General features: G+C 34.9%; 1 protein-coding gene across 6 annotated transcripts in view; it reads left to right on the top strand.

Moving 5' to 3' along the window:
- PHF14 (PHD finger protein 14) overlaps positions 1-20,333 on the top strand; it is a 172,124-nt gene that overhangs the window by 134,709 nt on the left and 17,082 nt on the right. For 2 of the 6 annotated variants that reach the window (XM_067291644.1, XM_067291645.1), the window contains exons 18-19: positions 2,196-2,309; positions 4,073-4,155. The exons of 2 other annotated variants lie outside the window; for them this stretch is intronic. In XM_067291644.1, the coding sequence (XP_067147745.1) occupies positions 2,196-2,309; positions 4,073-4,144 (186 nt within the window). In that variant the 3' untranslated portion in view covers positions 4,145-4,155. The remainder of the gene's footprint in view (positions 1-2,195; positions 2,310-4,072; positions 4,156-20,333) is intronic. 2 more of the 6 variants (XM_067291642.1, XM_067291643.1) reach the window with 1 other exon arrangement.

Here is a 20,333-nt window from a genome sequence, read left to right as displayed (position 1 = left end):
ATATTCTAGACCTGATGGGGGAAGAGGATCAGTGAAGTGCTGGTGCTGTTGAGACAAAGATAGGAATATATGTTTACCAAATAACAGTTTTTCAGACCATTTTTGAAGACCATTATTTATTACTTTCAAAAAATACAAATTAAAAATAAAAATGTTGCCATCATTATCTGGCCGCAAGTAATAGCAGTGTAATAAAAATGTTCTTAGGCATGAAAGAGAAGTAGAATTCAAGGCGAGAAATCACCTGAACCAAAGAATCTAGACAAGTGCATCATTTTTCCCTAACAGAAATGGCTGTTACTTTTATTTTTGAAAGTAGCATGGAAGAGCTCCTGGAAACATACTGTGATGATGAATTGCGTGCTGATGATTTAACTTTCTAGTCCTCAAGGAGAAAACAAAATGATGCTGCTCAGTACTCTACAGAGTCAGCTCTTGGCTAACTGGGCCAACACCAAGAGATAGTCTAGTCGGCATGGTTAACCAGGACGCCCACTGAGGAGGCCTTTGGAGAAGGGCGTGCTATCTGCATCAAGCCAGCTCTGCTAGGGCACAGTTAGGATGAACAGGATGCAGTGTTTACTGGAGGGGCTTCCAGAGCATGGGGCTTTTGTATGATCAGCACTGAAGAATCAGATTTCTATTAGCAGAATGCTAGAAATGTTTCTCCTGTAGTTCACCATGTTCAGCCACCATGTTGATATTCTTTTGCGCATTTGAGTTAAGGCAAAAGAATCGTGATTTATTATTCCTGTCATAGAATTACTTGAGATGGTAGCTCTACCAAGGTATCTCATTTTGCCGTCTCTTCTACAGATCCAGTGCTTATGCACGTAACCGCATCAGTGAAATGGCAGTTTAGACTTGGTTGTTAACTCAAAACTGACTTTTTATAAAAAGTCTTCCTGATACTGAATCTTAAACTTAAGATGGTAGGCTACAGAACAGGCTGGAATATTTTGTTTCTAAGCTGTAAGGAGGAGGTGCAACAAGAAAGGCATAAAGAGCTTTATTTAGAATAAACTCAGAGGCTTTTTTTACAGGGGTTCAACAGATAAGTTAGGTGAAATAGAGATGACAGAGTATGCGCACTCCAGGCCCAAAGAGATTTTTCCTGCTTTCTAACCTCCAAGAACAGTAATAATTCTTTTATAGCATTTGGTCTTCTCTGCGATTCTTAGTGCAGTTTGGTAATGAATGTTGGGCCATAGTGTTCAGCCTTTGCCCTTCAAATATTCAAAACATATGCATTGGGCTAAGCTGCAAATGCTGAATGTTATCAGCAAGAAATTTGAATTTATTTTTTAGAGATCGTTATGTTCAAAAACATAATAATGAGCTTTGCAGCTTGCAGTTTCCAAAAGTGTAATCTTGATTCCTTGCAATTAATGACTCTAGAGAGAAAGAAAGTGATATATCAAAAGCACATATTCTGCTTGCTAAGCAATGACATCTAAAATATCTTCCATAATGATCACTACAACAAGCACAGTAGAGATAGTACCAATGAATAGATATTTTTCTCTGTAGTAAAATATCTCAATCTGTGCAGTTATCAAAACCACGATATGAAGCAGTGGAGGTATTAAAGTGTTTTTTATTTTGACTGATCTGTTCAAGTCATGTTGCATTGGAAAGTCAATGTAAAAGTAATTTAGAAAATAAAATGTAAACTACTAAAGCATTTGTATTTTACTTATTTTATTGTAGTGTAAAAGTTGCTAATAGAGAGCCAACTCAGTATACCAAGTTTGCTAACTTTAGCAGTTTTCTGTGCTATATCAGTTTATGGTGATCCACAAAATACATTTATGTTGAGCTGTTCTGGCATGATCCCAGCTGTTTGCAGAATCTTCCATCTTGAAGAAGATGGAATTTTTTCCCTGCCTTACAGTTCGAGAGCAGGGGAAGGTGTGGGCAAAACAAGCATGCTTATTCAGAACTTTACAATTTTGAAATACTATATAACTGTTTGCTAAGTCTTATAATGCTCTTGTGAAGAAAGTATTATCTTTTTAAGATAAAATTTATGATGGATGTATTTGCCTCTGGGGTAAAAGAAGTTGCCCGAGGTAAAAAGAGTAGAGTTTTAGAACTCTCTCTGTGCTTAGAGCAGTTTCTCTAAAAAGTCTCTTTTTCTTGGAGTACCACATCAACACACTGCTGAGGGGTCTATTTGTCTCTGTTGCCCTCAGGACTCCGAACCGTCAAATGAGGTGGTCTCAGAGGCCCCAGGTAATGTGGTACCCTCTACCTCAAGAAGTAGCTCTGAAGAGCTGGTATCGGTGGCACAGAAACGTCCAGAAGAGGTAGGACATTCTGTGTCTATTCTATTCAAAGATTAACTGTTGTGGGATGTAGGTTCACCTCTATTTTTCATGCCTAGCATTGTTTTACTCATAGCAGAGATTTTTTAAAGCTAAACCTCAATCTTATACTCCCATATCAACAGCACACAAGACCATGGTAAATTTTAAGGCCTTTATTAATGGTACCTATAAGCCAAAGATATTCCATCTACTACTTTTTTAATAGTGTTTCTTATTATCAGTGATTGGGAAAATAGTTTTGCTTGTTTCTGTCACATACCCAAGACAGTAATGGGAATTCATTTAGATTCTGGCAAATGAATTTTTACAAGACTGAAGAGTCAGAAGTAAAGTCTTTACATAGACATATAGGTAGATGTAAAGCTTTTATCAAATTTCACTGAAGTTAAGTATAGCTAACTGCTTGCCTGTACAAAGGAAAGGCCCTTGATAATTTTATTGTGCCTTTTTTTTGTGCCCTAGTTTTCCAAAAGGTGATACTAAATGCTAAGGATTAGTCTGTTTATAAGGCCAGACTCACCATTGCTATAAGAAAAGGTGCCAATTTGTACGTTAGTCCGATAATACAGCCAATGACTCATTTTTTTCCGTACCTTGAATGCATACTTACCACAGTACGCCATAGCTGCAGGATCGGTTTTCTGCAGAATTCAGACTTACAACTTCATCTTATCGTGGGAAACATCCTTTCAGAGAATCATTATTATCTTTAAATTTACCATTCCTGAAATTCTTCATTTGAAGTAGCTCTAATATTTTTAATCTTGGCTTCTTCACACAGTTTAGTTGTTATTATTAAAGATATGCCAAGAAGTAATATAAGGTAATATTAAGACTGGTCTTGCCAGCTTTGTTTTCAGATTTCCTTTGCTATCTATAATCTTCTCTGTAAAGCAGAATACAAGATATTTACCTTTAACTACCAATACTACTTTTTTACAGTGCAATTTCATTAGTTTTCTAGTGTAGCATTTAGATAATTTTCAATCACCTTCTTGAATTTTCTCCTTTCCATCGACAGTCTTGTCACTTTGTCCAAATAAGCAGAAAGTCCTCAGTGAAGGGCCAGGAGAATTCTTAAGAGTGTTTTACGGATTAAGACTAAATAGGTACTTCACTTATTTTGGAGCATCACTGCACACTATAAGAAAGATAGGTTATCACATCTAAGCAGTCCCCGGGATAGAGTAACATTAGTTATTAATAATACTTTGTATATTTTCTTGAGCAGCAAAGGGAGCTTGGTCTGCTGAGAGTCGTTGATTCTGGCTCCTAAGTCTCAGCTTTGCCAGTTTATCTTAATGATTTCATTGATGCTTCTACTCTTTACAGATATTCCTCTGCTACTGTTTCCACTGGAGAAATTAAAATTGAGAGCGCAGATGATACTTAAAAGCAAAAGCAGAGGAAAAGTGCTGCAGAAAAAGGAATGAAACATGATTAGTTAGTAAAGGAGAAAGAAGAGAAGATGGGTATATGATTTTTGCCCTTGCGGAATAAAAAAAACTTCTAAATGGTGGGGGAGGGAAAATTTTAGAGAACTGAAAGGTGAAAATATACCTTTTGAATTTTAGTAAATATCTCAGTAGTAATTTATGGTGAAACTGTTTTGCTGAAGACAGGGGCATAAAGTATTATATATGTTTTATAAGAGAATGAGACTTTGTCCAAAGATGGTTACTGCGGTTTATATGGGAACAGAGAAAGGTGGATCAGAAAGAGTTTTATGGTTGGATTTGCAGGGAACCTTGAGAGGAGAGCACCAGTATGCTGAATTTCCAAATTCAGATCCCACCATGAAACAAACCATCTAAGTTACGCGTTGGTAAGTCAGCATGATAAACAAGTATTTGTGAATTGCCCCTTAAGAAACAGGTCTTTAACAGAAAAAAAAAGTTTTTGCAGAGTTTTACTTTAACTAATGCCTTCTAAAATTCTCCTTTCATTAGAATTCTGATACATCTGTCCCTTAAATTCTTTTAGTATTTGCTTAGTTAGTTAATATTTGGAATTATCTTTAGCTACTAACTGATAGATAATTTGTGCATAATTCTTATAATAATTTATGTCTCATCTGAATTTGACTCGTCAGTATTGGTGAGAAGGCAGTTGTTAAGGAAAAGCTCAAATGCAGCTATGGAAAAGAAAATTAGGAGAGAAGGTTAAAGAAGGCAAAGTGGCTAGTAGACTAAGGATTTCAAAAAGGTGGAGTTGATGGGGGATTAACAAAGATGGATATGGAAAATGATGTTCAGAAAAGTGTCTCAGTGTTGTAAATGTGAGGAGAGAACAGTTTATAGTAGAGAAAGTAAGGAAAAGCCTAAGAGTACCACGTTAGTTTATGTAAACCTTAATTTTTTCCTGCTTTTTTTTTTTTTTTTGGTCTTAGACCAGTCTGAACCTATCACTCAGTTACTTGTAGCTGTCACCAGTTTTAACTTTGTGTGATGGTATTTGGTCACTCAGAGGAGGCCTTGTGTTGCTTGTTCAGTTGTTCCTTCTAAAAGAAATGATGGCTGAATTTCTAATTTTACTTTATCTGTGACTGCCAGTAATAAGTAGGAGAACAGGATGGTATCCATTCCTGTTACAGTCTCTCTTTCAGCCTCTCTTCTTTTTTAAAATCAGATTTAACTCTGATTAGCAAATAATAAACTACTGTACAAGTAATTAGCATGTTGGGTGTTTAAATTTTATACCCATTATTATTTTGTACCTGTGAAGGATTCAGGAAAGTGTGTATACACATTGCTGTATTGGATAAGCAGAAATGCTTTGGGTTGGAAAAATAACAAAACTGTGTTTTAAGTTTAAAGGAAATCTTATTCTGTGTTTTCAAAAATTGTGCAATCCTGAATAAACAGTATTTAATTTGTATAGATTTGAATGCTGTTTGGTATTACATACAGTATCCATATTAAAATTAGAAAGTTACTTATATGGTTGTTGAGTTAATATTAAGTATGTTGGTGTCTTGTTTGAGAAGCAGCATGCAACAGTGTAATTCAAAAAAAAAGTTTAATACATTTGAAAGAGTGGGCCAGATGTATGCAATCCTAATTTCAGTCATTCAGTTAGACTTTCTTAACAGTTTCTTAGAGAACTGTAGAATAATACTACTTTCCAAAAAATATTTTACAAGAATGTATAGTTTTTGGGATCTCTTTCCCATAATAATGCCTCATATTGGAATTTTATCTCCACAATCATTTGAAAATTCAGTACTGCACTGTTGCCTGGAGTCAATGCATGGATATCTGTGATATCACACATTCTCTACTGTGAACTGATGAAAGAAAAATCTTTGGACATTTTGCTTACTTAAGATACAGAGTTTTCAAAATGTTTTAAATATACAAATGTACTTGTTTGAATAACACTAAAATTGTTTGATAAAATTAAAGTGCTGACAAACTACATTTATTGACCCTCTGTTTTGTGTGGTCACTTTCATTGTTCAAGTGACAGTTGCAGTATATTTGGTAAAAATATTTGTATTACATTTTAGCCTTCTCTAATATACAGTCACATGGAAGAAAGTGGAAGTTTGGTGTGAAAATACTTTTGCTTTCCCTTTTTTATATAATGCAAGAATCATGGGCTACATTTTGATTTCTCATAGGTAACACTTTAATCTACAGGGAATTATGGTGTCAGTGGTTGAATATCTAAATAAGACACTAGTTTTGACAGCTCCCTTAAACTCAAGTCTCAAAAGAGGCATTTCTTCTTTAATTAGAAGTAAAATAGAAATACATAAGTTATGTTTATTAATTTCCTTTGCTGATCTTGTGGCAAGTCAATTAATCATGTTTTAGCAGTGTAAGCCTAGAGGCTAACAGAGCTGTTCTTTCTGAATATATGCATTGCCAAAACAACAGAGGCAGATAAAATGCTATGTTGTTCTCTCTGCTCATGACATTTAGCTCTGTGTGCAGAAAAAGAAAAAAAAAAACAACCCTCTACCCTCCCCGCGTATACATATGTTCTGAGGCACTTTAGGATAAAATATAAATGACAGTACTGTAGCATATGAGCATGAATAACCTGTGCATCTATGTTGCTTTCTGAGTGATGTATTAAAACCACAAAAACTGTGCAAAGCATTGTGATACTGAAATAAGGAAAGATTAAGATAAGTACTGATTAATCTGTTTATGAGCTATTAGGCATTCACTGCTTGCAGTATATCTGAATTGAATACAGACTTTTTCCCATTAGTAATTCCCAGCTGTAGTACTGTGTTTTGTTTTATAGGAAAAGATGTGTCCTGCACTTAAGTCAACTGCTATTAGTCATAAGTATTCAACAAGCAGCTTAAAAGGGTTAAAGAATTTGGTGTTAAAACTGTTATGTTATTCTTGGAAAGTCCGGGAGCCATCTGCATTATTTTGTATGTGAGCAAAGGGAGCATTTCTTAATTTTTATGAACACAATGGACAGACGATATTTTCTTTTGTTTCTTGGGTAATTATATTCACTCCTTGATCTTTAGATAGAACATTTTCCTATAAGACCCATTGACTCTTCAAGCTAATACTAAAAGAGATTTTTAAAAAAAAAACAGAGCCATAAACCTCATCAGCAGGGCCTCCAAACCATTCTTCTGCTGTTTTGTTACACTGAGATTTTTGCTTTTTAAACAAGATATAATGTGACATGTTCATGAAAGAACTGAATAAAAAAGTAGTTCCATGGCAAAGCTTGTAATAATGCTTGTGTAATATTTTCTCCATCTCTTATTATTAGAAGTCTGTTAAAACTGGATTTCCATCATCGACATCCTTCATTTTCCTTTGAGAAAGGAAAACGCTTATTCTGTATGACGATTGAGATGATAAACAAGGGGAAGTAGTGGAAACATGATTTGCTCTTTTAAAGGAACAAAAGAAAATGTTAGACAGTCTATATACTTATGTGTATGTATCTCTATAAGTGCAAAGCCTTTATGCTTGTGCTTGTGAAAAGACTGAGTGCATTTTTTAAACTTCATAGACATCACAATATTTTCCCTCTGTTCTCTGTAGCTGCTAGCTTGAACTCATTCAACAGAAGAATTGTGTCACTGTTGCTGCTATAAATATGGTGTTCCTCCTGACATGCACTTAACTGAAAACAAAATATAGTTACACACGTAGAATGGGCCGGACTACATATTTACTCTTGAACACTAAATTTTTTTGTTTTACTTTTTAAGAGTTCTTTCCTGCTCAGAAAAGTGCCTGGAAATTTTCACACTGTATGGACCTTGCAGACACTGTTTTCTGATGAAAAATCATTAGTGCTATTTTACTAGTTACTCTGTATGGTAGATAAACGATTCTCATTTATGTCTGCCGTTGGAGGCCTGTGAGGCTGGGATCCCTGAGCTCAGGGTGTTCATTCTGTGCAACATCGCAAATGCTAGATAATATACTTCAACAAAGCGAAGAAAGCATATTAGGTCATCTGTGTCACCCATCCCCCTGTAAACATAGCATTGGTCCCTCCAGTGTATTTGTTAGTACTTCGTTCTGGTTTTAAAACTTCCGAGCGATGGCATTTTTGACACTTTCGGGGCTTTTTCTTCTACTCTCCTGTTCACCTTACAGAATATTGCAGCCATCTTTGCTTTCTGTGTGACGAAAAGTTAAAACAGATAGAAAATCTGGAACTGCTATGCATGTAAAGTATTTTCTGGTTCTGCGTCAGATTCATTTAGAAGACTAAAATTTGGTTACCAGATGCCGATAATCCAGCTTCTCATGTCAAGTGGGGTTTCCCACCAGCACATTAATTTGCCAAACTATAGAGTAGTTTACTCACCTATCCAGATCTTTTGGCACTCTGTAGATTTGTTTGATTTTACTTGTTGTCCTGTTACAGGTAATTATTATGTTGACTGTAGTTCCCATTGATATTTCCCATTTTCGTAACAAAAGTGCTAAGCCACATATTTAAAAGGTATTGCCATTTGGTCTAACTGTATAAAAAAAGTGAATTAATAATGAACAGAGAAGAAAACATAATACCTTTGATTGCTGAAGTGATTCTGCTGTAAGAATAAACTGGAAAGTAAGCATGCAAATTCTGTGAAGTTTCAAATTCGTATTTTCCATCTAATCTCTTCAAAAGACTATTTTGTATAATTTTTTAATAACAAAACATAAAGGTCACAAGAAGCCTGAGAAATGTTGTCATTAAGTCCTGCTTTTGAAGTTAAAATTTATTTATGTATATTTAAGCTTTAAATGGCCTTATGGAACTAGGCCTCCTCTTGAAAGAACATTATTAGTTTTAAAAAAATGAATTAATTCTTTTGAAGATTTCCAGAAAACCAAGATATTTTTCTTTATTTAACCTTTTCACAGTCTCTGCCCTTCTTTAAAGTACATTCAGTCCTATATCATCTATTACTTGGGAAGGTATTTAATACATGACTTGGCATCATTTGCATTATACAAGAAGATTAACTTACAAGCTCTGCTATTAATCTGAGTAGCTCTACTATTGACCTATGAAAGAACATAATTAAGTTAGCTTAATTAAGTTAATTAATTGTTACACTCTGATGAACTTACTATTGAGAGGAAATTAAAGGCAAATAGAAAATGGCATTCATGGCTTGAGATCATATTTTAAAGGATTTTACAAAGATACATTATATTTAGAAGGCAAAAATATCTATTGTGTAATAACCAAAGCAGAGGCAATTAAAAATGTTAAAAGCTAAGAATCCCTGCAGTATTCACTCTTATTGCCTGACATTCAGCCATATTTCCAAAAGACCAATTAAAGAAAGTGTGCTAGAAATTTAAAAAATAAGACTGATGTTTTTTTTAAATACCCGAATAGTTAAATTCAGAAATTAATACCACTGTCTACGCATAGACTACTGAAAAAAGCACATTATAAAAGTTAGACAAGTATTATAATCTGATATCAAACTCTCTTTGGAGGGAGAGAAAAAGGGGGAAGGATTGAAAGAAAGTAGGGTAGCAAGCAGAGCCAAATCAAAAATATGGAGTTGCATGTCAGCATAAGAATGTCTTTCCACTACAGTGATGGAGGGGAAAGGAGACAGACTCCGGGAATTTAGTCTGTCAACGACGTTCTTGTTATAAAGAGTGCCTGCAAGTTCACTGCAGGAAAACATACAGGGTTACAGCAAGGATCCCGTATATAGACAGGCTTTCCATGTGGCTAGAACATCTGGGAGCACATTCATTAATCTTGATATTTATTGAAATGTACATTGGTATCACTTCAGTGATCATCAATTCAAAGTAGCCCTAATTAATAAAAAGTAACAGAAGAACGAAAAAGCATGCAACAGCATGCCACAATACAGTATGTGCTGCCAAACCAGCAGTCTATGAATCTGGGAGATGCATTAATATTACCATTGCTTTAGTTTTAAATGAATTTGTGCATATAATTATTAGTTCTCTTATGTATTATTAGTTCTCTTATGTATGTTTTCCTTTTTTTTCCCCTAGATACATAGATATTCTGGACGGCATCCTCAGTAATTCTAGGATTTCATGCTGTCTTTCTATTGTAAAAATGATCATTTTAGCTCAAGTGAAAACAGTATTTTCCTTGAGGTATTACTCTTTGGGATTTCCAGATGATATGAAAGGGTTATTGATCTGTGGATGCATTCTCTGGAAAAACAGCAGCCTTGGAAATGAGAAGCCAATGGCATTTAGAAATTAGTTATGTACAACTTTCGTATGCATATTCTGAATATAGATAAATTGGAAATTCATTCCTTCAAAGAGGAAAATAAAAAGATTTTTCTTTGTTAGAATGATACTATCTTCTTTTTTATTTGCAAAACTAATCTGAAATATTCTTTAAAATGGATAGAAGAAACAATATATTTACATATATTATTAATTATTAAATATATTTAAATATATTTAAATGGTTTTACATAATATATTTAAATAAATACATGTAAAAGTGTTAAATATTTAATAAGCCTTATTGGTTTTTTTGAACGTGTTGCCCACAAAAATGTTTCTGCTTTAATTTTTGTAAATTTAATTTAAAACTAACTTTTTTTTGTCCCTTTAAAACAATTGTGGAGTGTTAAACAGAATTATATTCTAGCAAGAAAGAACTGTTTTATTTTCAGCTTAAACCTTGTAGTTAAATCTTAAAAAATATTTTTTGTTTGACTATAGGAAGAGAGTGGGAAATGGAATGGAAAATTAGGATTAAGCAAGCTTTAGGCAGGAAAATAGCTGGCTGGATAAGTTGAAGGCTGTTTCCCACTTGCTCTATCCTTTGATGAAGCTGTACTAGTGTCACTGGACATTAGTGTACCTATGCACACTATCAGATCAGCTATGGTTGAATGTTTTGAGCTCTTTGTGCAGTGTCGTCCTAACAATGTCATATTACCTACTGCTGTTATTTGCTGTGACACATATGTGATACACATGTGACATTTTTTTCTGGAAGAAAGTATAGTTAACACCTTTCTTCAAAATGTACACATCCTTAATCTCAGAAAATTTCTGTTTTATTTTAATATGACAGGTTGAAAATATCATTAGAATACTTCTAAATATTTATAGTCTAGATTTCAAATATTGAAGCTTAAGCACTACTGAAAATTTCAGTGTCATCTTTAAGGTAGTGAAGATAAGCAGAGGTCACTCGGTAGTCATTCATGATGTAGGTTATATAGATTTTTTCCCTACCCAGTTGTTTTGGGGTTATCTCTGAACTGCAGTGTAATCCCAGTACTGTCACAATGCTGCTTCATCAAAGTATGGTTTCTTTAAATTACTCTCACTTTTAAGTAGAATATTTAACATTGAAGAATGCATAATACCCATATATCTTAGCACAGCAGGATCAGTGATGTGTTATTTATTAGAGTAAGTTTCTGCTATTAATATATTTTTGTTATAGTCATGTATACATTAATTTATCTACTGTAATTAACACTAAATGAAAACAAAACTTATGTTAATTTAACACCAAATTTATATTTTCTGAAAAATCTGAGGTAGATTAACACGCAGCATTCACAGAATCACAGAGTAGTTGGGGTTGGAAGGGACCTTTGGAGATCCTCTGGTCCAACCCCCCTGCTCAACCAGGCTCTCGAGAGGGGGCACCCGGATGTGAACTGGGGACCTCTTGGTTGCCTTTCATAGTCCTCATTTGACCTGCTAAATCCTTCTTAGGCGAATACTTTTCCTGCAGTTAATTTTTTTTTTAAGTCACTACTCAGCTATCTTAGTCTCCATAAACTTCTGTATTACTTAGAATACCCAGAATTGTGTATTTTTTGCAGTAGTTGTGGGCTTTGACTTGCTGATCTTGTTGGAACATGCTGCTGAGGATTAGTAAGGTGGCTCAGTGAGCTGATCTGACAGACTGTGTAGTGGTATTCAGGGGAGGCAGAGGCAATGGATAGCTTTGGACTAGCATCTCCCTCTTTTGTGGCAGCCTACAGTTAAAAGGTCTAGGACTGACAGTGAAACTATACTGTAATTTAGATGCTATGGATAAATGAAGTGAAAATACCTGTCAGTGTTTCTGGCTTTAGTGAGTTGGCCAGTTCTGTATTTGTCTATTCAAAATAAGCATTTGTCCTCATTTTATAACCTTCCCCCCCCCCCAATGTTTACCCCACAAGAGTAGGCTTATCATATTTGGGTTGTTCAGGAAATTGACTAAAATTAAGAGCTACTGCTTCAAGTTCTACCTAATGCAAATCCTGGTCTTTTTCTGCAAGTTAAGATTGAATACTACTTGTAAGAGTTTCAGAGAAAATATTAGTTGCACAAAATTTAGACTGTGGTTTTATATCAAGGGCAGTAGGCGTTAGAATGCACAGTAAGTGGTAGATGTATCCTAGTGAAATATTTTTAGATTCTTTATCAGAAGAAATCTTGTCAGGAGATTACTACACAAAGAAATATCCACACTTTGCATGTTGGCTTTTGTTTGGGATTCAACAAAATATACTGAACCAAATACTGATATACTGAATATACTGAATCAAATCTAGGACTCTTAACAGGGAGTAAATTTAAGTAGTAGGTTCTAATTAATCACTCGTCCCTAGGCTTGATTTACAACTGAAATTCCACATTGAGCTTTCAGTGTAGAAAATTGCCTTAAATTTGCACGTTAATGACAATAGAGTTGTTCCCTGTATCCTTGATTTTTGGAAATATGTAAATATTAATGACAACTTCAGTTTTATAAATCAATAGTCAGGGTTTGTTGTCTGTTGTAAGATTCATAGATTAGCATGCCAGGAGAGACTGTTATTATCAGCTAGGTTAATTTACTGCATAACATAGCCACATACTTCGCTCCTAAATTTCCTAGATTTTGTGTGAATGAGAGCGACTTCTTACAAAAAAAAAAAAAAGTGTCCATCTTCATTTAGAACGTTTCAGATGATCCAGAAGCAACTTAAGCCCCCGAATAATAATTTGCCTCTTGACCTTCAGTGTTGAACATCAGTTTAATTTCTAGTCTGAATTTGTCTTAGTTCAGTTTCTGTCTGTCGTAGAACTTTGTCAGCTAGATTAAAGACTCCTTTATTTTGGATTTTCTTTTCCCTATATAAGCATTTATGGACTATGAGCTACTAGAGTCTGCCACTTTAAGGTATGTTTTCCAAACCTTAAATTGTACCTGACTCCAGTTTTCTCCAAAATTTCAGTAGTCTTTTTGCATTTGGGCACTCATAGGTAAACTCAGTTAATCCAATACTGATTGCACAGAGACAGTCTTTCAAAGATAAATCTAGGATAGTCTAGGAGGATAAAGATATACTTTTAGAAAATATCTTTTTAGAAAATTTAACACAGAGTTAAGAATAAGGTTTTATTTGTTCAATAGAGCTCTTGTTCTGGGAGGTAAAATATTGCGAATGAAAGACAAGCCTGAAGAAAGAGAACATAGAGAAAGGGGCAGAGAAGTTTCTCTGTATTTTTTGATACTTATTTTTATTCTCATTTTCTGAAAGATATTTTTTATTTCCCAGTAGTTCTGGGAAAAAGACCTCAGCAGGTCAGCATTTAAAAATAGAGTCACCGATAGAATGCTGCAAAATTTTAGATGTTGCTCTCTGCAAAACATTACTCATTTTAACTGTGTCTTTTTAGTTGAAAGGGTGGTCCTTGAAATAGGAATAGAGGCAAAAAGGAGGCATTGTCTTTCAGAATCCACAGATAATCCATCGATCGTATTTTAGCCTGGTAAGCAGCAGAATAAAAATAACCCAATTTTGAAGTCAAGTTGTTACTCAAGAAAGCTTTCAGTATCTGCAGAGGCACCAAGTTATTCAAAAAGGAAAAGTGCACAAAAAAACTGGAAAAAAAAACGAAACAAACCCAACCCCAGTTCTTGTAAGAAAGACTGAGCAGAGGAAACTTCTGCATTCACCACGAACACAAGACCCTGGTAAACATCTCCTCATTCCCTAGCGGGAAATACATTTTATGCCTCTGTCTGTCTCTGGAGACTTCATACAGAAACACTGAGAAAATTTGAAAGTAAATTTGTATTTGAATTGTTTTATCTGACATTGAAAAGTGGACAAATTTATAGTGTTGTTTAAAATAATATTGCTATTGCTAAATTCTAGCCTTTCAAAATTCCTTCCATAATGCTAAGTATTTCAGATAAAAATTTCTTCATCTCAAAAGTTATACTATTTAGTAATTGCATTTAATGTGGGAAATTAATTGGGATAAATTTCATATCTTTTTGACCTGATGTTGCAGTCTTCCCCTTGCATCTGCTTATGGCCATTGAAGAAGACAAACTGAGCTAGACAGACCTTTGGCGTGACCCAGTGCAGCTTCTTATTTCTTTAAGCCATAAGTCAGTGTCCCCATACCAAAGTGGAGAGACAAAGCCAAGAAGTAGTTTCAAAAATTAATACTCTTCAGATGTAATACTGCATATGTGGTGTGGTTTCTGTTCTCTTTTTCTGCTAACAGTATGAATGAATTGCACTTTATAGTTCACTGTTTGATACAAATATAGCACATACAAGATAACTGAGCCAGTTTTTCCGGGGTAGTATAATTTTAGAACTTCCTGATTGGTTTTTTTTACACTGAATTAATGCTAGTTAATAATTCTGTGCAATTATACACACTGTAGTTTTCTCATGGCAATCCTACCCCAAGAGCTTGTGACTTTGAGTTTTTATTTTTAATTCTATGATTTGTACTGTGAATGCATTTAGATTTTGCAGTCCAGGCTATGTGCTTAAAAGCTTCAAATATTTGGAAGATTTCACTTTTTTTTCCAATTACCCTCTTTCTACAGGAGAATTTGTAGTAAAACTTGGGTAGTTTTCAGAGTTCGTTATTCACTTTATAATAGCCTATACTTTTTTGCATAATATAGGAATTTACGTTAGTTATAGAAACAAGATTAAGGACAGTGAATAGATTACTTGATGAAACAAATGGATTTCTAGTCTTATTAATTAGTGAACTTAAGCTAGGAAACTATTGCATGTATGAGCTGGAGAAATGGAAGGTTGTTTACCTAAATATTTTTCCCCTGTTAAAGCATGCCATTAATAGACTTTATCAAATCAGACCAAGGGTCTGTATCAAGCAGCTTCATCATCCATGTAGTCATGAAGTGAATGTCAACAGAAACCATTGGGCTCAAACACTTAGCAGCTCAGTATGATAAGATGACTGCATTTTTATTTACACAGTAACCTCAAATCCTCATATTAAAAAGTGGCAATTTCTTTTGCCCTTTGCTGTTCCAAGTGTGACACATGTAACAATTATTCATCATCCCATAATGGATCATTTTTATCAGTCCTGTGTCTCTTCTGTATATATAGAATAAATATTTATGTTTTCTCATTTTTCTGTACTAGAAGATACAGATAGAATAGGTTTGAAGTGTCAACTATAATTCATTGCCTGCAAAGAAAAGCTTTATACTGATACTGTGTGAAAGGAAAAGAATATCTAAATCATTTCAGCAGCAAGCTTATAACAAAAATGATAATATCAGCATTTTCCGTCTTGAAAATATATCTGCCATAAATTAAAGGAGGTCTTCAGTATTTTATTAAAATACTTGTGACAAGTTTAACCCCATCTTCAACAGAAATGTATGTTTGAATAAGAAAACTTTTTTTTCTTTAGGTGAAGGTCAAGTGAAAGTTAAAACAAGCTTGCAGTTTACTTCTTACTAATTCTGCAAATATTTTGTTAACAATGATTTAATAGAACAGAAAGCATGATGCTTATGTAATATCATACTGAAGGCACGCATTTTAATGTGATGGAAGGCTTAAGATAGTAGGTAAAGGTAACGCTTTACTATTTTTACAATAGTAATATAATATGCAAAAGTACCGACATACACGTTAGTGAGTATACCTGAATGAACTCTTAATTTAGATAAAATTGGCTTTAACAATAAACTTAATACTGTGGCAGAGATGCATATCACATTAAAAAATTCCATTTAAATACATAAATAGCAAAGTAATTGGGGTTATAAGAATATAATTAGCATTCAAAATATGTTTGTAATAAAACATTTTATACACAAACACTATATCTTGCAACATTTTCAGCTGTGCTTCTACAGTTTCTTTAATGAGAAAAATACAGGAAAGTGTTGGTACTACTTGTAATGAAGTACAAGAGAAAAGTTGTATGTGATGAAACTGTTCTGCAGAATTCATCGTTATCCCTTTATTATTTTTTAAAGCATGTTTGGTTGGTTCAAAGTAGTTTAAAGGACCATACACAGCTTTTCTCTGACTAGGGGAGAAGTGTACCCACTCCCATTTAGGGGGGAAGTGGACTCATTAAGTTTCATGCTTCATGTGGCGTGTCCTGGCCCAAGCTCCAAGCTGCAGCCCCAGCATATCACACATCTGCAGCCGGTCCTGTGGATTCTCTATTGCTCTGTAATTTCAGCTACAGCTAGAGAGTGCACATCTGAGAGATGCACTCTCAAAGGCACTTTAATGGAGGAAATGTTTCTTCTCTGGAGCCTGTTCTTTCCACATCAGTCCCTTCCACAGAAGACCCAAAACATCTATCTCAGCCTAGAGCAGTCTTTTGCAAATAAGTAGAAAACTGGAATTTGGAATTTCTGATGTATGTCTGAATTTTAGTTTGAACTTCAAGTGTTTGTTCTGTAATAAATTTAACTTTCATAGCTCATAACTGAAGTATAGCATGATGTTGATGAAATGAGCTAGAAGATTTAGTAACGTGATATATTTATAAGAAGTATATATTACAATGTGGTTTTACTGGATATACCCTACATTTAAATTTAGAATTGCTACCTAGAAAGTTGAAAATAATAGTTTTCTTTAAAAAAAAAAATCAGGTATTAAGCAGGCAGTATGAAAATGAATCCTTCCTTACTATGACTAAAACACCCCAAAACAGCCCTTTATTTTGGGAGTATGTTAGGAAGATCAATAATGTAAAGTTATGCGTGTGTCCCTGTAAGTGACATGAGTAAGATATTTGCTGTTGCCAAATTGCATTAGCATCCTAAGGATGATAGGAATGTCATTAATGTGAAACAAAAATTAATTGCTATGATAAAGCAAAAAAAATTGTTTAATAGTGCATGATCAGTAGCTTAAAAGAAACTTGCAATTTCAATTTTAATTCCTTCTGTAAATATTTTCAGTTGCTGCCAACTCTGAATCTTTAACTTTTGATATTATTTGCAGAGAGGGTGGAATTTGCTCCTGGATGATCGGTCTGTAGAAGCAAAGTATTATGGGTGACTCCATTTCCTTGCCTTCTGTCCTTGCCATAATGTATTTAACATATGCATTCAGGTAGGGAAATGTTGCACCATCCCATCCTCAAATCAGTGTGTAAGGGCGATAAATTACATTCTGGACATTCTGGTTTCCACTGAGAGCAGAGGACTTAGCATCTCGTGTAAGCAAATTGTCTAACTTTCAGGGAGCTCAAAGGCAGATGAAATGAATCTGGGTCTTGGGAGCTGAAATTACCAGCCGTTCTATATCAAGCGTAGCACATATATCTATATCAAGCACAATTAGTTCTGTTCACATTTGATTCGGGTTTGCAGACATCTTTTTTAAGATCATGTTGTTTATGTTGGCTGAATTTTTGTCAGCCACCCCAAGAGGCCTCCTAAATAACACAGGAATTCAACCCAAACAGCTGCCTGCAAGTGGAATGGTAGTCTCCTTTAACTGGTAGGTAGGCTTTGAATCCTTCGAAAAAACAATGACATTGAAAGCATTTATATCTATAAATTCTACCCCTTCCTTTATAAGTAGCATAATGCTGTAAAGATTGTTATTTTCGGGACATCAAACAACCATTTATATTTGGCCTTTTCTTCTTGCAGATTCACTGGGTCTTCTATCTTAAAAAGAAACTGAAAAAATTAATAGTAGTAAAGGTAGGAGGTTCAAATGAATTGTACCATTTTCCAGCAACTACTGTAAGTGAGACTAAACTTTTTTTAGGTTAAATACTTTTCTTTCAGCAATGTTCTAGTCAAAAGAAAGGTATTTGATACTGAAAATAAACCTTGGCTGGATAGACAACGCAAAACTCAGAACCAATAACACTCACAGTGTTTCATTCAAAAAAAATCGATGTCTGCATCAGTATGGATATGCTTTTAGAGAACTATCTAGAGCTTTCTGTTGCTTACATACAATTAAATGCATGCTAACAACTTCTAATCAGGTATGGGTATTCACAATAGCTCATTGTTCTTCTCTTTAAAATATCTGTTTCACTGTGTGAGAGAGAGAGAGAGAGACTAAGGATATGTCCACACTGAACTGCATGGTCATGCCCATGAGAAGTTAGGCACTAGTCATGATAGGCTGTTACATGTATCTGGCTTTCAGCTGTGGAGGTATCTTGTAGCCTTTTAGCATTCCCAGTCCATCTTTTCAAAGAATTGGCTTGTGGTATGTTGTTGGACAACTGCATCAGAAAAAAAATGTATTAACCCACTAATACATGTAGCAGAAGCATTTCTTGCTCTGAAAACACTTCAGTATCCTCTGTCCCTCTTCACCAAGAATGTGGATACATCAGATGAATTGTTTTGTTACAAGTCAGCTGTTTGCGCTTTGAAAGAGAGGTACTGAGAAATTCTTGTTTGTTTTCATCCTTTCCTGAACTGTGGAAGACTGCTGATGTTGCAGAACAAGTATGAGGCCTTCACTGGTCAGGCATGCTGAGTGCTGCTTCCTTCAAAATCTTCCAACATATGGCAATACTTCTGAAGCAAGAAAACTCCAGGATCATATAATCTTACAGACTTTGGATGACTGGTGGTGACTTCTGAATTTCAGCATGAGAATTCACATCTTGACAGTGCTCTGTGAGGAGCTTGCTTTGATCTTCCAGCACCAGGAAACTTTGTTGAGGAAGCCTGCACTTGGTCAGAAACGTGTTCATCTTGCTCTCCTCATACTCATGTGTCAAGGAGGCTGTAAGCCTGTGGCTTAGAAATTTCAGCAAGTCGGCTGATACTGTGCTTGTGAGGTGGGCTGCGATGCCATTCTGAAAGTGGTATAGCAGTGGAGACAGTCGGAAGAATAACAGGCTTTCCGGAGAGTTAATTTCACTTAGCCCACATGCGCTTGTGTGTGCCTTCCTGAAAGGATAAACAAATCTGTTAACTGCAGAGTGTCTGTTCTTGGATTTTACAGGGCTTGATAGATCATTGGTTCATAATCGTTAAAGTAGGAAGTAGAAGCATGATGTGCAAGCCAAGCCATTGAGAATATCTGGCATTTCGTATGTTTGAACAGTTTGGACAGAATTTGTTATCAATTGACTCTTCTAATCCTTTCCTGCCATGGGTTATGAAATCATATGCCCTGAGGAAAGGAAATTCAATTATGCTTTTAACATTTTCAGATTAGTGGGGAATATGCATCTCGTGTGGTGAAAGCGAGATAGTTTTATCTATAAAAGTTAGTTACAAAAATTATCCTAGCTGATATAAATAGAATCACAACTTCCTCTATTCTTCAGAAAATCTCTAGCATTTGAGACAAAGGCTTCTGTTATCACTGTTAGAATCTATGTTTTTTCAGAGTTATGAAACATTAATGTGATGACGCTTACTCCATGTATTTATTCAGGCTACTATATCAGATGTATATCAGAATACCAAATATTCAGACTTTAAAATATTTGGCTTATCAAAGCAATGGTAGAATTCTGTCATCATGTGCTGCCAAATGGATTTTTGGGAGATGGCTGGCATAGCAGCATACCAGCAAATAGACCAGTACATTGAGTCTCTAGTTCTCCACTCCCCTGCATCCCACCTCACTAAAATTTTACAGTTTTTGACAATTCCTTTTCCATGAAAAGACTGGAAGCTTAGTTTTCCAGGTGCAGAATAAACAAGAAAAATACTGGGATGAGTAGTGAATGGATGCTGCTAAGCAAGGATGAGTGATGTAGTCATAGACTTGTTCTCTTCCCAAAGCAAAAAAAGCCAATGTAAGCTGCAGAATAGACAGGTGGACTGTAAGAAAAAAAAAAAAGAATATGTAGCCAGTGGGAAAATTGACTTCTGTGTTTTATCCTTTCATTGAAAAAGTTTAATCCTCAGACTCCCAGTCATTTTTCATCAGATTGATAAAGTATGTTGCTGAACATAATAAACCTGAGGATAAATATCATTTTGTGTATCCCCTTGACTGAATACAGGACTCCTGGCTTAAAAGGTCTTTACAGCACGTGAATAAGTTGAAAGTAACATTAATCGATGAAATATTAGTCAGTGCCTATGTCAGCCATTATGAAGTGGACACCACAGGTGCTAATTTTATGGTTGAAACACATTGCATTATTTCCCAGACAAATTTCTAATTTTTTAAAGAGAGAGATTGGTCCTTTTTCAGTTTTTCCTCTTTGGTTCTGTGCTGGTTTGCTTCTTGATCCCCTTAAATCTCAGATTAGAGGAAAAATTATGATACAGAATTTAAAAAAACAAATCAGGTAC

Source organism: Apteryx mantelli, chromosome 2 (genome assembly GCF_036417845.1).
Source record: "Apteryx mantelli isolate bAptMan1 chromosome 2, bAptMan1.hap1, whole genome shotgun sequence".
In the NCBI taxonomy this organism is placed as follows: Eukaryota; Metazoa; Chordata; class Aves; order Apterygiformes; family Apterygidae; genus Apteryx; species Apteryx mantelli.
Note: the sequence above shows the minus strand (reverse complement) of the source record. Positions and strands in the feature narration are given on the sequence as shown.